The 16,658-nt window shown below is 62.5% G+C and overlaps 4 protein-coding genes and 1 long non-coding RNA gene across 6 annotated transcripts; 4 read left to right on the top strand and 1 right to left on the bottom strand.

The window, feature by feature from the left end:
* Window positions 1-73: 73 nt before the first annotated feature.
* On the top strand, window positions 74-2,063 carry LOC132085250 (collagen alpha-1(XVII) chain-like). The gene is made up of 2 exons (XM_059490620.1): window positions 74-313; window positions 1,016-2,063. Exon 2 carries the CDS (start codon window positions 1,026-1,028, stop codon window positions 1,932-1,934), a length of 909 nt encoding a protein of 302 aa, XP_059346603.1. The 5' UTR covers window positions 74-313; window positions 1,016-1,025; the 3' UTR covers window positions 1,935-2,063.
* On the top strand, window positions 1,028-5,356 carry LOC132085233 (basic proline-rich protein-like). The gene is made up of 6 exons (XM_059490599.1): window positions 1,028-1,177; window positions 1,875-2,114; window positions 2,601-3,395; window positions 3,484-3,636; window positions 4,433-4,831; window positions 5,235-5,356. The coding sequence occupies exons 2-6, from the start codon at window positions 1,982-1,984 to the stop codon at window positions 5,354-5,356; spliced, it is 1,602 nt and encodes a 533-aa protein (XP_059346582.1). The 5' UTR covers window positions 1,028-1,177; window positions 1,875-1,981.
* A 1,146-nt stretch (window positions 5,357-6,502) lies between these two features.
* Window positions 6,503-10,567, top strand: GABARAP (GABA type A receptor-associated protein). The gene is made up of 4 exons (XM_059490623.1): window positions 6,503-7,301; window positions 7,987-8,065; window positions 9,004-9,122; window positions 10,342-10,567. Exons 1-4 carry the CDS (start codon window positions 7,212-7,214, stop codon window positions 10,405-10,407), a joined length of 354 nt encoding a protein of 117 aa, XP_059346606.1. The 5' UTR covers window positions 6,503-7,211; the 3' UTR covers window positions 10,408-10,567.
* Window positions 8,162-9,375, bottom strand: LOC132085253 (uncharacterized). Its single transcript, XR_009420177.1, has 2 exons — window positions 8,883-9,375; window positions 8,162-8,726 (listed from the first exon to the last, which is right to left on the bottom strand). It is a non-coding gene; the product is annotated as an uncharacterized LOC132085253 (long non-coding RNA).
* A 232-nt stretch (window positions 10,568-10,799) lies between the features above and the next one.
* Window positions 10,800-16,464, top strand: PHF23 (PHD finger protein 23). 2 transcript variants are annotated; one of them, XM_059490616.1, is made up of 5 exons: window positions 10,800-11,047; window positions 11,766-11,797; window positions 11,977-12,069; window positions 13,184-13,778; window positions 14,782-16,464. In XM_059490616.1, exons 1-5 carry the CDS (start codon window positions 10,972-10,974, stop codon window positions 14,991-14,993), a joined length of 1,008 nt encoding a protein of 335 aa, XP_059346599.1. In that variant the 5' UTR covers window positions 10,800-10,971; the 3' UTR covers window positions 14,994-16,464. The 2 variants fall into 2 exon arrangements, with proteins under 2 accessions (XP_059346599.1, XP_059346600.1); XM_059490617.1 differs by lacking the exon at window positions 10,800-11,047 and adding an exon at window positions 11,178-11,254.
* Window positions 16,465-16,658: the final 194 nt, after the last annotated feature.

Here is a 16,658-nt window from a genome sequence, read left to right as displayed (position 1 = left end):
CCAGGGGGCGCCCTCGCGGCGGCGGCGCGTCCCGGACGCTGCGTCAGCGCCAATGGAGCGGCGCGAGCGGGAGGCGGGAGCGGCCGGTGAGGGCGGAGGGGAGGGGTGGGGGTGGGCCCGGAGCCCCTCCCGCGCCCGGTGACCGCCCGCTGCCCCTCCCCCGCAGGCCGCTAGACCCCCCCCGCCATGGGCCAACGCCCCCCGTGAGCCCCCGGCCCCCCCCGGGCCCGGCCGTGCTGCCGGCGGTGGGGGGGGGGGTGCGGCGGTGGATTCCCCCCCCCCCACAACCGTGGGATCCCGGAGAGAGCGACAGGTAACGGGGGGGGTACGGGGACGGGGGGACTGAGGAACCCCGGGGGCCGGGTGGGGCGGGGGGCGAGGGGAGACCCCCGGGTTGGGGTGATTGGAGCGGTCGTGAGGGGTGGGGGGAGCTGGGGAGGGTCCCCAGCGCCGGTGGGAGCGGAGGGGCCGGGGGTCCGCGGGCGTGGGGGGGTTCGGGGTAGCCCGGTATCACCGAGGAGGGGCCGGGGGCCCGCGGGCGTGCGGGTACCCCGGTGTCAGGGAGGAGGGGTCGGGGTGGGGTTGGGGGACCCGGCGGGCGGGGGTCCCATAGGGGGGAGGGGAGGGCAGAGGGACCCGGGCCCCGGGTGGGGGGGGGGTCTTCAGGATTTGGGTTGGGGGTCTGGGACTTTGGGGGCTGAGCTCCAAGGGGGTCTCGGGCTTTGGGGGCGCCGGTACCCCGGGCTTGGAGGGGGGTCCTGAGGGGAGTGGGGAGGGGGTCCTGGGGATCCTGAGGGGTTTGGGGAGGGGGTCCTGAGGAGGCCGGGGCGTTTGTGCGTCTGGGGAGGGGGATCTTGGTGGGCTGAGGGATTTGGGGAGGGGGTCCTGGTGCCGCTGGAGGGTTTGGGGAGGGGTCCTGGGGGTGTTGGGAGGGGGTCATGGGAGGACCCCGGCAGTGGGCGGGGCCCGGTCCGAGCCCGGGGGGCGGGCCCCGCGCTGAAGCCCCGCCCCGCAGCCCCCCAGCCATGAGCGCCCCCCCGCGGTCGGAGCTCGCCGCCGCCGCCGCCGCCGCCCTGCTGCGCCTGGGCGAGGAGCGCCCCCCCGCGGCCGCCATGAGCCTCCTGCAGCGCAAGGGCCGCAACGAGTGGCGCCCCCGCGAGGAGGAGCCCAGGAAGGGGTCAGGGACGCGGGGGGACACGGCGGGGACGTGGGGACACCCCGGGGGGCACACTGGAACACCCCAGGGCTGCCTTGGGGGAAAGGCAGCACCCCTGGGACCGCCCTCATGGGGACACTGGGAGCCCCAGGACCACCCTTGGGGGACGATGGGAACCCCTGGGACCGCCCTCATGGGGACAATGGGAGCCCCAGGACCACCCTTGGGGGACGATGGGAACCCCTGGGACCACCCTCATGGGACGCCGGGGGTCCCAGGACCACCCTGGCACCACTCAAGGGACACTGGGAGCCCCAGGACCACCCCTGGGAGGACATTGATGGCCGTGGAGCACTCTGAGGGGACCCTGGGATCCCTAAGCCCCCCCTGGGACCACCCTGAGGGGAGTCTTGGAGCCCCAGGCCCACTCTTGGGGGACCCTGGGATCCCTCAGGACCCCCCTGGGAGGTCACTGAGCCCCTCAGAATTCCCCAAAAATCCCCAAATGAACCGGGAACCCCTTCCAAAGTTGGAATGGAACCCCCCAAAAAATGGGAATGGGGTCACCCAAAAAGGGGAATGGGACCCCCCAAAAAGGGGACTGGGACCCCAATCCCCCCCCGCACACGCACACGCAGTCTCTGGGGGGTTTCGGGGCACCCCCAGCCGTTCCGGGGTGCCCCTGACGCCCCCTCCCCGTGTCCCCCCCCCTCGGCAGGGCTCCCAAGGCGCGGGAGGGGGGGGTCCCTGCGGCGCCCCCTGCGCGTGGGGTTCCTGACGCTGCCGGCGCCGCAGGAGCGCGGCCCCCGGCCCTGCGCCCCCGGCATGGCGCCCCGCTCGCTGTCCTGCCACGCCGTGGGGCTCCCCGAGCCGGGCGCGCCCCCCCTGCGCCCCCCGGGACCCCGCGCCGGGCCCCACGAGGGCCGGGGCCTCGAGGCGCCGCCCGCCAAGAGAGGGGGTGAGTGAGGGAATTGGGGCTGGGGGCGGCGGGGAGGGCAGGGAGGGGGTCCTGGGAAGGTTTGGGGGACACGGAGGGGAATTTGGGGAGGGGGTCCTGGGCAGGTTTGGGGGGTGCGGAGGGGAATATGGGGAGGGGGTGTACAAGGGGGTCCGGTGGCACAGAGGGGACACAGGGAATTTGGGGAGGGGATCCTGGGCAGGTTTGTGTGGCACAGGTGGGACACAGGGGATGTGGGGAGGGGGTCCTGGGCAGGTTTGGGTGGCACAGGTGGGACACAGGGGATTTGGGGAGGGGGTCCTGGGCAGGTTTGCGTGGCACAGGTGGGACACAGGGGATGTGGGGAGGGGGTCCTGGGGATTTTTAGGTGGCACAGAGGGGACACAGGGGATATGGGGAGGGGTCCCGGGCAGGTTTGGGGGGCGCGGAGGCGACGTGAGGCATTCGGGGCGGGGGTGGCAGCCGCTGACGCCGTGGCCGTGCCAGGTGCCCCCCGGGGGGGCTGCGTGCGGCAGACGCCGCCCCTGAAGCCGTCGCGCAGCCCGCAGACGCGGCTGTCGGCGGGCGCGGCCCCGGCCGAGCAGGAGGAGCCCGTGTACATCGAGATGGTGGGGGACGCCCGGGGGGGCGCGGGGGCGGCGCCGCCCGCCGAGGAGCCCGAGGCCATCTACGAGGAGATGAGCTGCCCCCTGCCCGCGGGGGAGGGGCCGGCCCCGGGACACGCCCCTTTCGCGGGACACGCCCCCTTCCACGGACACGCCCCGCACGCCGCGCCCCACGCCCCTTTCGGCGGCCCCGCGCTGCACTCCGGCCACGCCCCTTACGCGGGGCACGCCCCTTTCTCCGGACACGCCCCGCACGCCGGCCGCGCCCCTTTCGTCGGCCACGCCCCTTTCTCCGGGCCCGCCCCCATCCCGCCTCCTTTCCCCAACCTGCTGCCGCCCCGCCCACCCCCGCTGGCCCCGCCCCCCGAGGGCGCCTCGCGCCTGCCCCTCCCCTCGCGCCGCGAGGCCCCGCCCCCCGCCCGCGCGCGCAGCCACTCCACGCCCCTCCCCCCGCACCACGCGCCGGGAGGGGCGGGGCGCGAGCGCGGGGGGGCGGGGCTCGGCCCGCTGCCCCTCCCACCCTCCGCCGAAGCTCCGCCCCCGGGGAAACGCCCGCCCGCCTACGAAAGCCTGCGCGGGGGCGTGGCCTCGTCAGGCCCCGCCCTCGCCCGGGAGGAGGAGCCGCCCCTTCGCCGGGGGGGCGGAGCCTCCGCCCGGCGCGGGAAGGAGACCGAGAGTGAGTGACAGCCTGGGTGGGCGGGGCTCGCCGCGGGGCCACGCCCCGTGGGCGGGACTGACCCTCCCCTTCCCCCCCTCTTTGGCAGAGGCGCCGGAGCCCCCCCGGGAGGAGCGGGCGGGGGCGGGGTCAGGGTCGGCCCCGCCCCCCTCGGGGATCCCGGTGAGGGCGGAGGGGCCCCGGGGGCGGCCCGGACCCCCCGTGCCGTGCCAGACCTTCCCCGCCTGCGGGAGAGCCTCGGGTACGTGCGGGACACACCTGGGACACACCTGGGAACGGGGGGGACACACCTGGGAATGGGGGGGGGACACACCTGGGAATGGGGGACACACCTGGGAACGGGGGGGACACACCTGGGAATGGGGGGGGGACACACCTGGGAATGGGGGGGGGACACACCTGGGAACGGGGGGGACACACCTGGGAACGGGGGGGACACACCTGGGAACGGGGGGGATACACCTGGGAACGGGGGGGATACACCTGGGAACGGGGGACACACCTGGGAACGGGGGGGACACACCTGGGAATGGGGGGGGGACACACCTGGGAATGGGGGGGGACACACCTGGGAATGGGGGGGACACACCTGGGAACGGGGGGGACACACCTGGGAACGGGGGGGACACACCTGGGAATGGGGGGGGGACACACCTGGGAACGGGGGGGATACACCTGGGAACGGGGGGGACACACCTGGGAATGGGGGGGGGACACACCTGGGAATGGGGGACACACCTGGGAATGGGGGGGACACACCTGGGAACGGGGGACACACCTGGGAACGGGGGGGACACACCTGGGAACGGGGGGGGGACACACCTGGGAATGGGGGGGGGACACACCTGGGAACGGGGGGGACACACCTTGGAATGGGGGACACACCTGGGAATGGGGGGGGACACACCTGTGGGAAAACTGAGGCCCGGGTGAGGACAGGACGGGGGGACCCAGCGGGGAGGGGGCGCCGAGGGACAGGGGGTGACACCGAGGGCCGGGCAGGGGGCGCGGCGCTGACGCCCCCTCCCCTCGCGCAGAGCTCCCCGGGGGTCCCCGCCTGGGCCGCTCCGCCTCCACCTCGGGGGTCCGCCAGGCGGGCGCGCCGTCCCCGTTGCCGCGGGGCGCGCCGCCCCCGTCGCGGCCGCTCTCCGGGGGCCCGCCCGTGCCCGCGCCCGGCGTGCCCGGCTCGGTGCCCGGCTCGGTGCCCGGCTCGGTGCCCGGCTCGGTGCCCGGCTCGGTGCCCGGCGCGGCCCGGTGGCCCCGGGACGGGCAGCTGCAGGAGGTGATCGAGCGCAAGCGCTGCGTGTGCACCGAGATCAAGGCGCGCGGCGGGCGCGAGCGCGAGCGGGAGCGGGAGCGGGAGCGCGCGGGGCCGTGCCGCCAGGAGAGCGCGCCCCCCCCCCCTGCCCGCGCCCCCCCGCGGCGCCGACGGCCGCGCCCCGCCCCCCCCGCCGCCCCCGCCCCCCCCGGGGACGCCCCCGGCCCGGCGGCCGCACGCCGTGCTCTGGGACACCGCCATCTGAGCCCCCCGCCCGCCGCGGGGTGCCTGGAGCACCCCACGGCCCGGCCCGCCCCCTCCCCGAAATCTCCCGTGGGGCAGCGTAAACATGGGGGGGGGTCCTCGAGTAGGGAACGGGAGGGGGGGGGCGACACGGCTGGGCCGGGTTAGGGGAGGAGCGGGGGGGTATTTATGGGATATGGAGACCCCCTCCCCGCGGAAATAACGGGGGGGGGGGGGGCACTCCGAAGGCAACGGGGGGAGGATGGAGACCCCCCCCCTAAAAAGGAGTGACCCCAAAAAGTGGGGCAAAGATTAAACCCCCCTCCCCCACCCCATAGCAAAGGGGGGGGATCGAGCCCCAAAATCGGGGGGCAGCCCCCCCCCCCCCCCCCCCCGCCCCGGGAGCCGAGGGGGCCCTGCAAAGGGGGGGGTTCACCCCGAAAAGGGGAGGGTGCTGTAACTGCTTTGCAATGTATTTATGGGGGGGTATTTATGGGGGTGCATCGAGCGGGGGGCGCCGGGCAGGGGGTCCGCAGTGCGGCCTGGGGGGGCGGGGGGGTGCCGGAGAGGGGGGGGGGGGCCCAATACGGGCAGGGGGGGTGTGACAGGGGAGGGGGGATCTCCTCTGGGATTTTGGGGGGGGGGCCACCAAAGGACCCTTTCCTGGGACCCCCCCAGGCCCTCTGTGCCTCATCTCCCTCCCCCCCTTTGCCCCCCGTTATTACCAGAATTGCCTTCGTCCCCGCGGGCTCCGGGGGGGCCCCAGTTTGGGGGGGGGGCGTGGGGACGGGGGGGTTTTGTAACGTGGTTCTGTGCACTATTAAAGAGAGATGCAGCTGGAAGGGCGATCGTGGGGGAGAGCGGTCCGAAAAGGGGAATGGGACCCCCCAAAATGGGGAGTGGGATCCCTCCAAAATGGGGAATGGGAGCCCCCAAAATGGGGAATGGGACCCCCCAAAATGGGGAGTGGGAGCCCCCAAAATGGGGAATGGGATTCCCCCAAAATGGGGAATGGGATCCCTCCAAAATGGGGAATGGGAGCCCCCAAAATGGGGAATGGGAGCCCCCAAAAAGGGGAATGGGAGCCCCCAAAATGGGGAATGGGATCCACCCAAAATGGGGAATGGGAGCTCCCAAAAGGGGAATGGGATCCACCCAAAAAGGGGAATGGGACCCCCCTAAAATGGGACTGAAATCCCCACAAATGGGATAGAGACCCCCCCAAAAAATGTGACTTGGGCCTCCGCAAAAATGGGACCGAGACCCCCAAAAAAATGGGACCGGGATCCACCCCAAAGTGGGACTGGGACACCCCCAAAATGGGATTGGGATTCCCCCAAAATGGGACTGAGACCCCCCCGGAAATGCAAGTGGGATCCACCCAAAAATGCGACTGGGATACCCCCAAAAAATGGGATTTGGACCCCCAAAAATGGGAATGGTACTCGCCCAGACTCCCTCCAATTCCTCCCCCAATGGTTCCGTCCAATCCGCGTTGGCCACGCCCCACTTAAATCACGTGTTCCATGTTTATTCCCGCCCGCCACGTGACCCTCCCCGCAGGGTGACGTCAGTCACATGACGTCAGTCACATGAGGGCCGCAGCACCGCCCGGATCCTTCCGCGCCTCCGCCCGGGGCCTTACCGGGACCGCCCGGGTTACTGGGACCCCTCCTCGTTAACCGGGACCCCTCCCTATTACCGGGACCCCTCCCCCGTTACCGGCACTGGGAGGAGCTGGGGGAGCTCCGGGAGGCCTTAGGAAGGGACTGGGAAGTAACTGAGCTGAACCGTACGAAGTTTGCGTAGGGCTGAGGGCAAGGCCCTTACGCCATCCGCGTAGCGCCGTGGGCACCGGCGTGGCACTGGGAAGGAACTGGGCTGAACTGGGAAAGGCCTGGGAAGCGTTAGGAAGGCACTGGGAGGTGACAGGACGAAACTGGGACGAACTGGGGTGAACTGGGAGAAACTGGAACGAGCCGTACCTCTGAGGGCGAGGCCCTTACGCCATTTACGCAGCGCTGAGGGCGCTCCCCGTTACATCACGCCATTTGCGTAGCGCTGAGGGAACGGCCAATTTCCTTACGCCATTTACGCAGCGCTCAGGGCACTCCCCGTTCCCTTACGCCGTTTGCGCAGCGCCGCTCCATGACAATCAACAGGCGCTCCTTACGCAGTTTGCGCACCGTACGCCGCAGGCGCGGCGGGGGCGGGCCCGTATCCCTGCGCGCTCCCGACGCTCCGGTACAGGCCCGGTCCCGGTCCCGGTCCCGGCCCGGCCCCGAGCAGGCCCCGGCCCCCGGCCCGGCCCGGCCATGAAGTTCCTGTACAAGGAGGAGCATCCGTTCGAGAAGCGTCGCTGCGAGGGAGAGAAGATCCGCAAAAAGTACCCGGACCGAGTGCCGGTGAGGGCCGGGGCGGCGGGGGCACCGAGAACCCGGAATCCCCTCAGGGAACCCCGAAATTCACCCCGGGAACCCCGAAATCCCCTCATGGAACCATGAAATTCCATCTGGGAACCCCGAAATTCCAAGAACCCCAAATTCCCCACAGGAAACCCAGAATTCCCCCCAGGAGCCCCAGAATTCATCCCAGAACCCCAAAATCCCCCCTGCAGCCCAAAAATTGCTCCCTGGCACCCCCAAAATCCCCCAAATTCCCCAAACTTATCCTTTCCCCGGCAGCGTTTCCCTCATTTTTGGGGATTTTTGCCTCAATTCAGGTGGTTTTCCTGCAATTTAAGGAATTTTCCCCCAAATCCAGAAGGTTTCCCCCCCAAAATTGAGGACGTTTCTCCCAAAATTCGCAGGATTTCTTCCCCAAACTTGGGAAGATTTTTCTCCCCAAATCTAGGGGTTTCTTCCCTTAAAATCAGGATAATTTTCCTCGAATTCAGGGGCTTTTCTCCCAAATTCTCGTGATCTTTATTCCTTCAAAGTGCAGCAATTTTTATCCCCAGACCTCTGTGAGCTTCCCTCCGTAATCTAAGTGGATTTTTCCTCAAAAATCAGTTTTATTCCCCAAAATCCAGGATGTACCCCCCAAATTTAAGGTATTTTTTGCCCCAAATTCCCATTTTTCCCCTCTCAGGTGATCGTGGAAAAGGCGCCTAAGGCCCGGATTGGGGATCTGGACAAGAAGAAATACCTGGTGCCCTCCGACCTCACAGGTGGGATTTGGGAATTTTGGAGTTTTTTTGAATTTTGGGGTTTTTTTTGGAAATTTGGGCGGCTTTTTGGAATAATTGGGTAGGTTTTTGGGAACTTTTTGGGGGTGTCTTGGGAATTTTTGGGGTTTTTTTTTGGGGGGGGGGGAATTTTCAGGTTTTTTTAAATTTTCTGGGGGGTTTTTTGGTGGAATTTTGGGGCTTTTGGGTGGATTTTTGGAAATTTATAGCTGGAATTTTGGAGGTGGAATTTTGGGGTTTTTAAAAGTGGAATTTTGGGGTTTTTTGCGTGCATTTCAGGGCTGTTTAGGGGTGATTTGGGGATGACTTTGGGGTGGGTTTTGGGTGATTTTTGGGGTTTCCATGCCATTTCTTGTGGTTCTAAAGTGTTTTTTATTTCAAATTATTTTTTGGGCAATTTTTTTGGTTTTTGCAGTAATTTTTTTTTAATTATGGGGTTTTCTAGGGTGCTTTCTTATGGTTTTGGTGGTTTTGGGTTGATTTTTGGTGTTTTGGACTGATTTTTCTGGGTTCTGAGGTTGAGCTGATTTTTCCGGTTTTTGGGGCTGCTTTTCCCGTATTTCACTGACTTTTGGGGTCTTTCACTGATTTTTGGGTATTTCCAGTGGGTCAGATCTATTTCCTGATCCGGAAGCAGATCCACCTGCGGGCTGAGGACGCTCTGGGTGTTGTTTAGCGTAGAATTTGGGATTTTTTGGGCTGATTTTTGGGGTTTTTCAGTGATTTTTGGGTTAGTTTTTGGTGGTTTTGGATGTTTTCAGTGGGTCAGATCTATTTCCTGATCCGGAAGCAGATCCACCTGCGGGCTGAGGACGCTCTGGGTGTTGTTTAGGGTAGAATTTGGGAATTTTTGGGTTGATTTTTGGGGTGATTTTTGGGTTAATTTTTGTTGATTTTTGATATTTTTTGGATGTTTTCAGTGGGTCAGTTCTATTTCCTGATCCGCAAGCGGATCCACCTGCGGGCTGAGGACGCTCTGTTCTTCTTCGTCAACAACGTCATCCCCCCGACCAGCGCCACCATGGGCCAGCTCTACCAGGTCGAAAAACACCCAAAACCTCCCCAAACTGTCCCCAAAATATCCTTAAAAATATCGCCAAAATATCCCCCAAACAAACCCCAAATCTCCCCAAAACATTTCAAAAACGCTCCCAAAAAATCCCAAAAATATCTCCCACCACCTCCCCAAAAAAATCTCCAAAAATTCCTCAAACCACCCCCAAAACTTACCCAAAACCATCCCAAAAGTTCCCCAAAAACCTCCCCAAAACACTTCCAAAACGTCCCCAAAAATCCCCCAAACTATCCCCAAAACCTCCTAAAACCATCCCCCAAACCACCCCGAAAAGACCCCAAAATGTCCCCAAAAAATCCCCAAAATGTCCCCAAAAATACCCCCAAAAACTTCCCAAAAAATCCCCAAAATGTCCCCATTTAGATCTCCCCGAAACAGCCCCAAAATGTCCCCAAAAATACCCCCAAAAACTTCCCAAAAAATCCCCCAAACCTCCCCAAAACCTCCCCAGAAATCCCCGGGCACACCCAAAAAAATCCCCCAAAAAAATAGGGATAATGGCAACAAAAACTGGGGGAAAAAGTGGTGGAGAGGGTTAAAAAGGGGATTTAAAAAATGGATTTTTTGGGGGGTACAAAAAAAAAACTTCCATTTTTTTTTCTTTTTCCCTATTGGAGGGAAAAAGTTAAAGGGAAGTAAAAAGTAATGGGGGAGGAGCTTGAAATGGTTAAAAAATTTAAGTGGGGGGGCAAAATATCCTAAAATAAAGAAATGGGGATGGTCCCAAAAATTTGGGAAGAACCGAAATGGGATATTTGGGATTGGGTGGGAGGGAAAATTTGGGATTTGGGGTGGCAAAAAGGAAATTTGGTAAAGGGGTGTCCCAAAAATCCTGGGAAAGGCCCCAAAAATCCTCGGGGGGAAGGGGGGGAGAAAATTTGGGAACAGGGGAGGAATTTGGGATGGGGGGGTTAAAAATCCGGGAAAAAAACCCAAAATCCGGGAAAAGCCCCAAAATCCAGGAAAAACCCAAAGACTTTGGAAATGGGGGAGAAATTGGAAGAGACCAAAAACTTCACGGCCGGGGGGGGGAGCCCAAAATTCCCGGGCGAATCCTGAGGGGAAAATTTGGGAATTTTTGTGACTTCTCCCCAAACCCGATTGGGGAAGATCCCAAACCCAAACTCAGGGTTGATATTCCCGGTTTTTAACCCTTGAATTCCCGGTTCCCCCCCTCCCTCAGGAACACCACGAGGAGGATTTCTTCCTTTACATCGCCTACAGCGACGAGAGCGTCTACGGGGCCTGAATCCGCCCTGCTCCAGCCCCTCCCGCCCTTCCCGGGGCTCTCCCGGTGCTTCCCGCTCCCGCTTTTTCCGTTTTTTCCCCGTTTTTTCCCCATTCCCGGTTCTTTTTTTTCCGCCCCCCCTCTCCCAAATAAAAGCGACGGAGCCGCCTCAGGGCCTGGACCGGAAGTGGGCGTGGTTTGGGGAGGGTGCGTGCGCGGTGTGGAGGGGCGGGGTTTGCATAATGAGTTCCGCGCGCCTGCTTGGGACACCATATTTGGTGTCGGAGAGGTGTGGTTTGCATAATGAGCTGGTTGCGCGTGAGTAAGGCGCCAAATATGGGTGTAAAGGGGCGGGGAAAGCAAAGTATAAGCAGGAACGGGGCGTGGTTTGCATAATAAGCTCCGCGCGATATGGCAGGGCGCCATTTTGGGGAAGGAGGGGAAGCGGTTTGCATAATGAGCACGCTGCGTATGCGTAGAAAGCAAAATGGGGCGGGGAGAAAGCTCGATTTGCATAATAAACGTTGTCCGCATGCGCAGAAGTCAAAATCGAACTAAATGTGGGCGCGGCCAGCATAATGAGACATGAACGACGGGGATAATAATCACGGAGAAGGCGTCGCTTGCATAATTAGCACGGTGCGCATGCGTAGAAAGCAAAGTGAGTGTGGCGGGGTGTGTGGCGCCCAACGAGGGGCGGGGTTTAGAGGAGGGGGCGGTGCCGGCGCGTGCGCGCTGAGACGAAGGGGCAGGGTTTGTGGCGGGGGCGGGGCCTGGCGGGGGCGGCGCGGAACGAGGCGGCACCGGACGGAGCGGGCGCGGAACCGGGGGGGGCCCGGCGGGGCCGCGGCCATGGCCGAGCCCGGAGGTACCGCGGCGGCACCGGGCGGGCGCGGGGGAGTCGCGGAGCCGCGGGGTTGGAGCCGCCAAAGTGCCGGGAGCGGCGGGGTTGGGGTCCCGGTAATGGAGGAGGGGGGGGGCCGGGGGCACACCGGGAGTGGCGGTGCCGGGACCGGGGGAGCGGAGAGCGGCGGAACCGGGGGGAGCTGGAGGTTGAACCGGGGAGGGTTTGGAGCCGGTACCGAGGGGTTTGGAGCTCTCGGAGCGCCGGTAGCGGAGCGGTTTGGAGTCGGTACCGGAGGGGAGCTGGAGGCGGAACTGGGGGGGTTCGGAGCCGGTACCGGGGGTGTTTAGACCGCTCAGAGTTCCGGTACCGGGCCCGGAGGGAGCGTCAGCAGCGGGGGCGCAGAACCGAGAGGAGTGGAGGAGTTTGGAACCGGTACCGGGGGGAGGTGGAGGCTCCGGAGCTCCGGCACCGATCCCGGGCAGGCTCCGGTGCTGGTGCCGGTGTGACCGCCCCGTCCCTTCCCGTTCCACAGAAGCGCTGGGGCCGCTGAAAACCGAACCGCAGGTGAGGGGGGGCACCGGGAGGGTGGGGGACGGGGATTCCCCCGCTGGTCACTCCTTTCACCGCTCCCGGTGTAACCGGGAGGGGTCCCGGGGCATTGGGGAGGGGGTGGCGGTTAACGGGAAGATCCCGGTGTTCACGGTGAGCCCTTTTCCCCCCCGCTCGGTTCCCGGTACCGGCAGCCCCCGGAAAAGCGGCGGAGGACGATCGAGGACTTCAATAAGTTCTGCAGCTTCGTGCTGGCCTACGCCGGCTACATCCCGGCGGCCGCCGAGGTAACCGGGGACGGCACCGGGAGGACACCGGGGGTTACCGGGGAGGCACCGCGAGGGCCGGGGAAGCACCGGGAAGGCCGCGGAGGCACCGGGAGGGATCGCGGGGGTAACGGGAGGGCACCCAAAAAGCTTGCGCGAGGTACCGGAGGGGCCACCGGGAGAATACCGGGAGTGACCGGGAGGTACCGGAGGGGCACCGGGAGATCGCGGGGAAGCAACGGACAGGGATTTAAAGGGGCGGGAGGTTTTTAACGGGGGGTCCCCGGTCCTTGGTTCCCCCCCCACGGTTACCCCCCGGCCCCGCCGCCGCCCCGGCAGCTCCCGGCGTGCCCCGCGCGGCCCCGCGTGATTGACAGCGCGCAAAACTCCGCCCCTCCATCGAGCTTCGCCAATCGCGTAGCTTTCTGCCTTAAGCCACGCCCACAGCGGGAAGCTCCCTGAGGGGAAGCCCCGCCCATTATCGGGAACCAATGGCAGCGCGTTTTTCGTGGCCACGCCTTCTGTGCGCCGCGGGGATGCTGGGAGTTCTAGGCGGTGCTTGGCCTGGGGACTACAAGTCCCGGCGTGCCTTGCGCAATGCTGTCATGTTGAGGCGGGGGCTCGTGTGGGGGGATTTTTGGGCGGATTTGGGGGATCCTGAGGTGGATTTGGGAGTGAATTTGCAGGTACTGAAGTTAACTTTAGAGTCCTGGGTGGATTTTGGGTGTCCTGGCTTGGATTTGGGAGTTCTGGAGTTGATTTTGGAGTTCCTGAGTAGATTTTAAGGTCCTGGGTTGGACTTGGGGTGAATTTGAGTGTCCTAGGCTTGATTTTGTGGGTCCTGGGTGGATTTTTGGCATCCCAGATTGGATTTAGGGTAAATTTGGGGGTCCTAGGTTGGATTTTGGGCATCCCGAGTTGGATTTTGGTCATTCCAAGTTGGATTCTGGGCATCTCGATTTGGATTTAGGGTTAAATTTGGGGGTCCTGGATTAGAGTGTGGGGTAAATTTGAGTGTCCTAGGTTGGATTTCGGTCATCCTGGGTTGGATTTTGGTTACCCCGAGTTGGATTTCGGGGTAAATTTGAGGTTCCCCGATTGATTTCGGTAACCCCGATCAATTTTGCACCCCCAGGACCCCCCCTGGCCCTCATCGGGCCCCAGCTCTCCCCGTCCGGCCGGGGGGGACGCGTGGGGCTCGGCCCCGGCCGCCCTGCGAACCATCGAGACCTTCGTCCGCAAAGCCAAATCCTCCAAGAAACGCGCCCTGGCCCCCCCGGAATCCGCAATTTTGGACAAAATGCGCCTCAAGGACTCCCTGTTCGACCTCCCCCCTCCCCAAAACAGCGCGGGACCGCCGCCCCAAAAGCGGCGGGAGCGCCGGAACCGCCGGGGGGGGGAGCCGGGAGCGCTCGGGGGCGGCTCCCGCAGCGGCCGCGAGAATTCGCGGATGCGGGTGAAAAAGAGCAAAAAGCGGCGCTGGAAAAAGGGGGACAGGGGCGTGCTGGGCAGGGGCTCCCCCAGCGAGGAGACGGATTCCGAGGAGGAGCCGCCGTCCCCGCCGCCGCCGCCGCCGCTGCCGCCCGAGGGCGGCAAACTGGGAGTGCTGGGGGGGCCCGGGGCGGTGCTGGGGGTGGGCAAGGAAGGCGGGAGCACCGAGACCAGCAGGGACGGCGACGGCAGCGACAGCGACGCGCGGGTCATGGACGAGGACATCATGGTGGAGTCGGGTGAGTGACGGGCGAGACTGAGGGGAAATTGGGGGTTTTGGGGCTCCTGGAGGGGTTTTGGGGGGTCTTAGAAGGGTTTGGGGGGAGATTTGGCAGTTTGAGGCCATTAGAGGGGATGTGTGGGTCATGGACGAGGACATCATGGTGGAGTCGGGTGAGTGACGGAAATTGGGGGAGACTGAGGGGAAATTGGGGGTTTTGGGGCTCCTGGAGGGGTTTTGGGGTGAGGTGTAGGGGTCTCAGAGGGGTATGTGGTCCGTGGAAGAGATGCCATGGTGATAGCTGAGGACATCATGGTGGAGTCGGGTGAGTTTGGGGAGAATTTAGGAAAATTAGGGGGGGTCTTGGGGTCTCTGGAGGGGTTTGGGGGGGTCTTAGAGGAGTTTTGGGGTGAGGTTTGAGGGTCTCAGGGGGCTTTGGGGTTCTTGGAGGGGATGCCAGGGTGATGGCTGAGGACATCATGGTGGAGTCAGATGAGTTTTGGGGGGATTTGGGGGAAATTTAGGGATTTGTGAGGAATTTGTGGTCCCTGGAGGGGTTTTGGGGGGGTCTTAGAGGAGTTTTGGGGTGAGGTTTGAGGGTCTCAGGGGGCTTTGGGGCTCTTGGAAGGGATGCGCAGGTCATGGACAAGGACCTCAGGGTGGAGTCGGGTGAATTTTGGGGGAAATTTCGGGATTTGAGAGGAATTTGGTGCCCCTGGAGAGGTTTTGGGGTGAGCTTTGGGTGGTCCTAGGAGAATTTTTGGGGGTCTCAGGGGAGGTTTGAGGAGTCTCAGGTGGTATTTGGGACATAAATTTTGGGATTTTATTGATCCTGGAGAAAATTTACAGATCCCAGGCTTCATTTGAGACATAAATTCAGGATATTTCAACACGCCTATAACATTCCAAGTGCTTTTTTAGGTCGTCACAACCCCAAATTCCTCCGTTTTCGCCACATTTTCTTCCCATATTTTTAGCCTATAAACTTTTGAACATTTTATCTTTTTTTGGGGTTATTTTAGGTGACGATTCGTGGGATTTGATCACCTGCTACTGCCAAAAACCTTTCGCTGGCCGGCCCATGATCGAGTGCAGCCAGTGCGGCACCTGGATCCACCTGTCCTGCGCCAAGGTGAAGAAAAACAACGTCCCCGACGTCTTTTATTGCCAAAAATGCCGTGAGGGGCCCCGCAGGGCCACCCCCGCCACCCCCCGGGCCACGGGCGACTCCTAAACCCCCCAAAAATGGGATTTTGGGGCTCCCCGGCCTCGCTGCTGCCAGGGTTTGTGCTCAAAATCGGAAATTTTGGGGTTGCCACCTTCCCTGGAGTTGTGGGGTTGGAGGGTTTGGAGGTTCCTCCCTAAAAATGAGAAGTTTGATCCAACCCCAATTCTCAAAATTGGGAATTTTGGAGGGTTGGATGTCACCCTGGAATTGTGAGATTCCCTCAAAATTGGAGATTTTGGGGTTGTGGCTCTCCCTGGAATTGTGAGGTTTGAGGGTTGGAAGGTGCCCAAAATTGGAGATTTTGGGGCTTTGGAACCTCCCCCCTCCCCAAATTGTGAGGGTTTGTAAAAGCCCTGAAATTGTGAGATTTTGGGTCCAGCTCCCTCAAAAATGGGGAGGTTTAGGGGGTCTTTTACCCCTCCCCAATAAGTTGTGGGGTTTTGGCGTTCTGATTAAAATTTGGGGGGGGTTTTGGGGTCCCTCATCTGCAGGACAGGAGGGTTTTGGGGTCCCATTTTGGGGTACAGGATTTGGGGGGGCTCTTACCCCAAATCATGAGGTTTTTTGGGTCCCTCACCCCCAAGATGGGAAGATTTTGGGAGGGGGGGAGTGTTCCCTCACCCCAAATTAAGATTGGGGGAGCCCCCCCTTAGGGAAAGTTTGGGGGGTCCCCTACCCCAAATTATGACATTTTGGGGTCCCCCAGCCCCAGGAAAGGAGGGTTTGGGGGTCCTTCACCCCAGACAAAAAGATTTTGGGGACTCCCCCTAAAATAGGGGGATTTTGGGGTGTTCTTTGCCCCAAATCATGAGATTTTGGGGTGTCCCACCCCCCAGAAAAGGAGAATTTGGGGGCCCCACACCCCCAAGTAAGATTTGGGGAAAACTCCCCTAGGAGAGGAGGTTTTGGGGTCCCCTACCCCAAAATAAGAGAGTTTTGGGGTTCTATGCCCTGTGTTATGAGGTTTTGGGGTCCCAGTTAAAATTTTGGGGACCCCACTAAGTTCAAGGGGTTTTGGGGTTTTTTAACCCCCCCCCAAGGCACGAAGTTTGGGGGTCCTGTACCCCAATTCATGAGGTTTTGGGGTGTCTCAAGCCCTGAATTGGGGAGGGGGATTTGGGGGTCCCTCCCCCCAAACTCTGAGGTTTTGGAAACAAGTTTTTTCATGTGTGTTATTTTTCTAAACGTTCCCTGCACCCCACTTTTTTGGGGGGGCGTCCCCCAAGTTTCTGGGGGTGTTCAGATCATCATTTTGCAAGGGGGGCACCCCCAAAACAAGAAGGGTCTGCCCCAGTTTGGGGGAAGTTTAAGGGGGTGATTTGGGGGATTCCCCCCCTAAACCTCCCCCAGTTGGAATTTGGGGGGCGCCCCCCTCCCACCTTTTATTCCTTTCCCCTCTTTGTTTGAAGGATAATATTTTGGATTTTGGGGGGCTGCAGCCCCTCCCGTTGTAAATAAACAGCGCCGTTGCTTCGTACCTGGGCGGGGTTCGTGTCTGTCTGTCCGTTTGCTGCACCCCAAATGGAGCTCCCAAAATGTGAGGGGAAAATGGAGGAAAACGTGAGGGGAGAAAAGGGCGTGAGGGGGGAAAAGGGCGGGAAACCTGAGGGGAGGAAAGGGCGGGAAATGTGAGGGGAGGAAAGGGCGGGAAACGTGAGGGGAGAAAAGGGC

This window comes from Ammospiza nelsoni, chromosome 29 (genome assembly GCF_027579445.1).
Source record: "Ammospiza nelsoni isolate bAmmNel1 chromosome 29, bAmmNel1.pri, whole genome shotgun sequence".
Taxonomy (NCBI): domain Eukaryota; kingdom Metazoa; phylum Chordata; class Aves; order Passeriformes; family Passerellidae; genus Ammospiza; species Ammospiza nelsoni.
This window is presented reverse-complemented; position numbering and strand designations above follow the sequence as displayed.

Bases quoted from the DNA above. Each gene is read 5' to 3' on its own strand.
- LOC132085250 (XM_059490620.1), top strand. From the start codon at position 1,026: ATGAGCGCCCCCCCGCGGTCGGAGCTCGCCGCCGCCGCCGCCGCCGCC.
- LOC132085233 (XM_059490599.1), top strand. From the start codon at position 1,982: ATGGCGCCCCGCTCGCTGTCCTGCCACGCCGTGGGGCTCCCCGAGCCG. The intron at 3,396-3,483 runs GTGAGTGACAGC...CCTCTTTGGCAG, and splicing joins GCGCGGGAAGGAGACCGAGA to AGGCGCCGGAGCCCCCCCGG. The intron at 4,832-5,234 runs GCCCCGCCCCCC...CCCACCCCATAG, and splicing joins CCCGCGGCGCCGACGGCCGC to CAAAGGGGGGGGATCGAGCC.
- GABARAP (XM_059490623.1), top strand. From the start codon at position 7,212: ATGAAGTTCCTGTACAAGGAGGAGCATCCGTTCGAGAAGCGTCGCTGC. The intron at 7,302-7,986 runs GTGAGGGCCGGG...TTCCCCTCTCAG, and splicing joins AGTACCCGGACCGAGTGCCG to GTGATCGTGGAAAAGGCGCC. The intron at 8,066-9,003 runs GTGGGATTTGGG...GGATGTTTTCAG, and splicing joins GGTGCCCTCCGACCTCACAG to TGGGTCAGTTCTATTTCCTG.
- PHF23 (XM_059490616.1), top strand. From the start codon at position 10,972: ATGAACGACGGGGATAATAATCACGGAGAAGGCGTCGCTTGCATAATT. The intron at 11,048-11,765 runs GTGAGTGTGGCG...CCCGTTCCACAG, and splicing joins GCGCATGCGTAGAAAGCAAA to AAGCGCTGGGGCCGCTGAAA. The intron at 12,070-13,183 runs GTAACCGGGGAC...TTGCACCCCCAG, and splicing joins ACATCCCGGCGGCCGCCGAG to GACCCCCCCTGGCCCTCATC.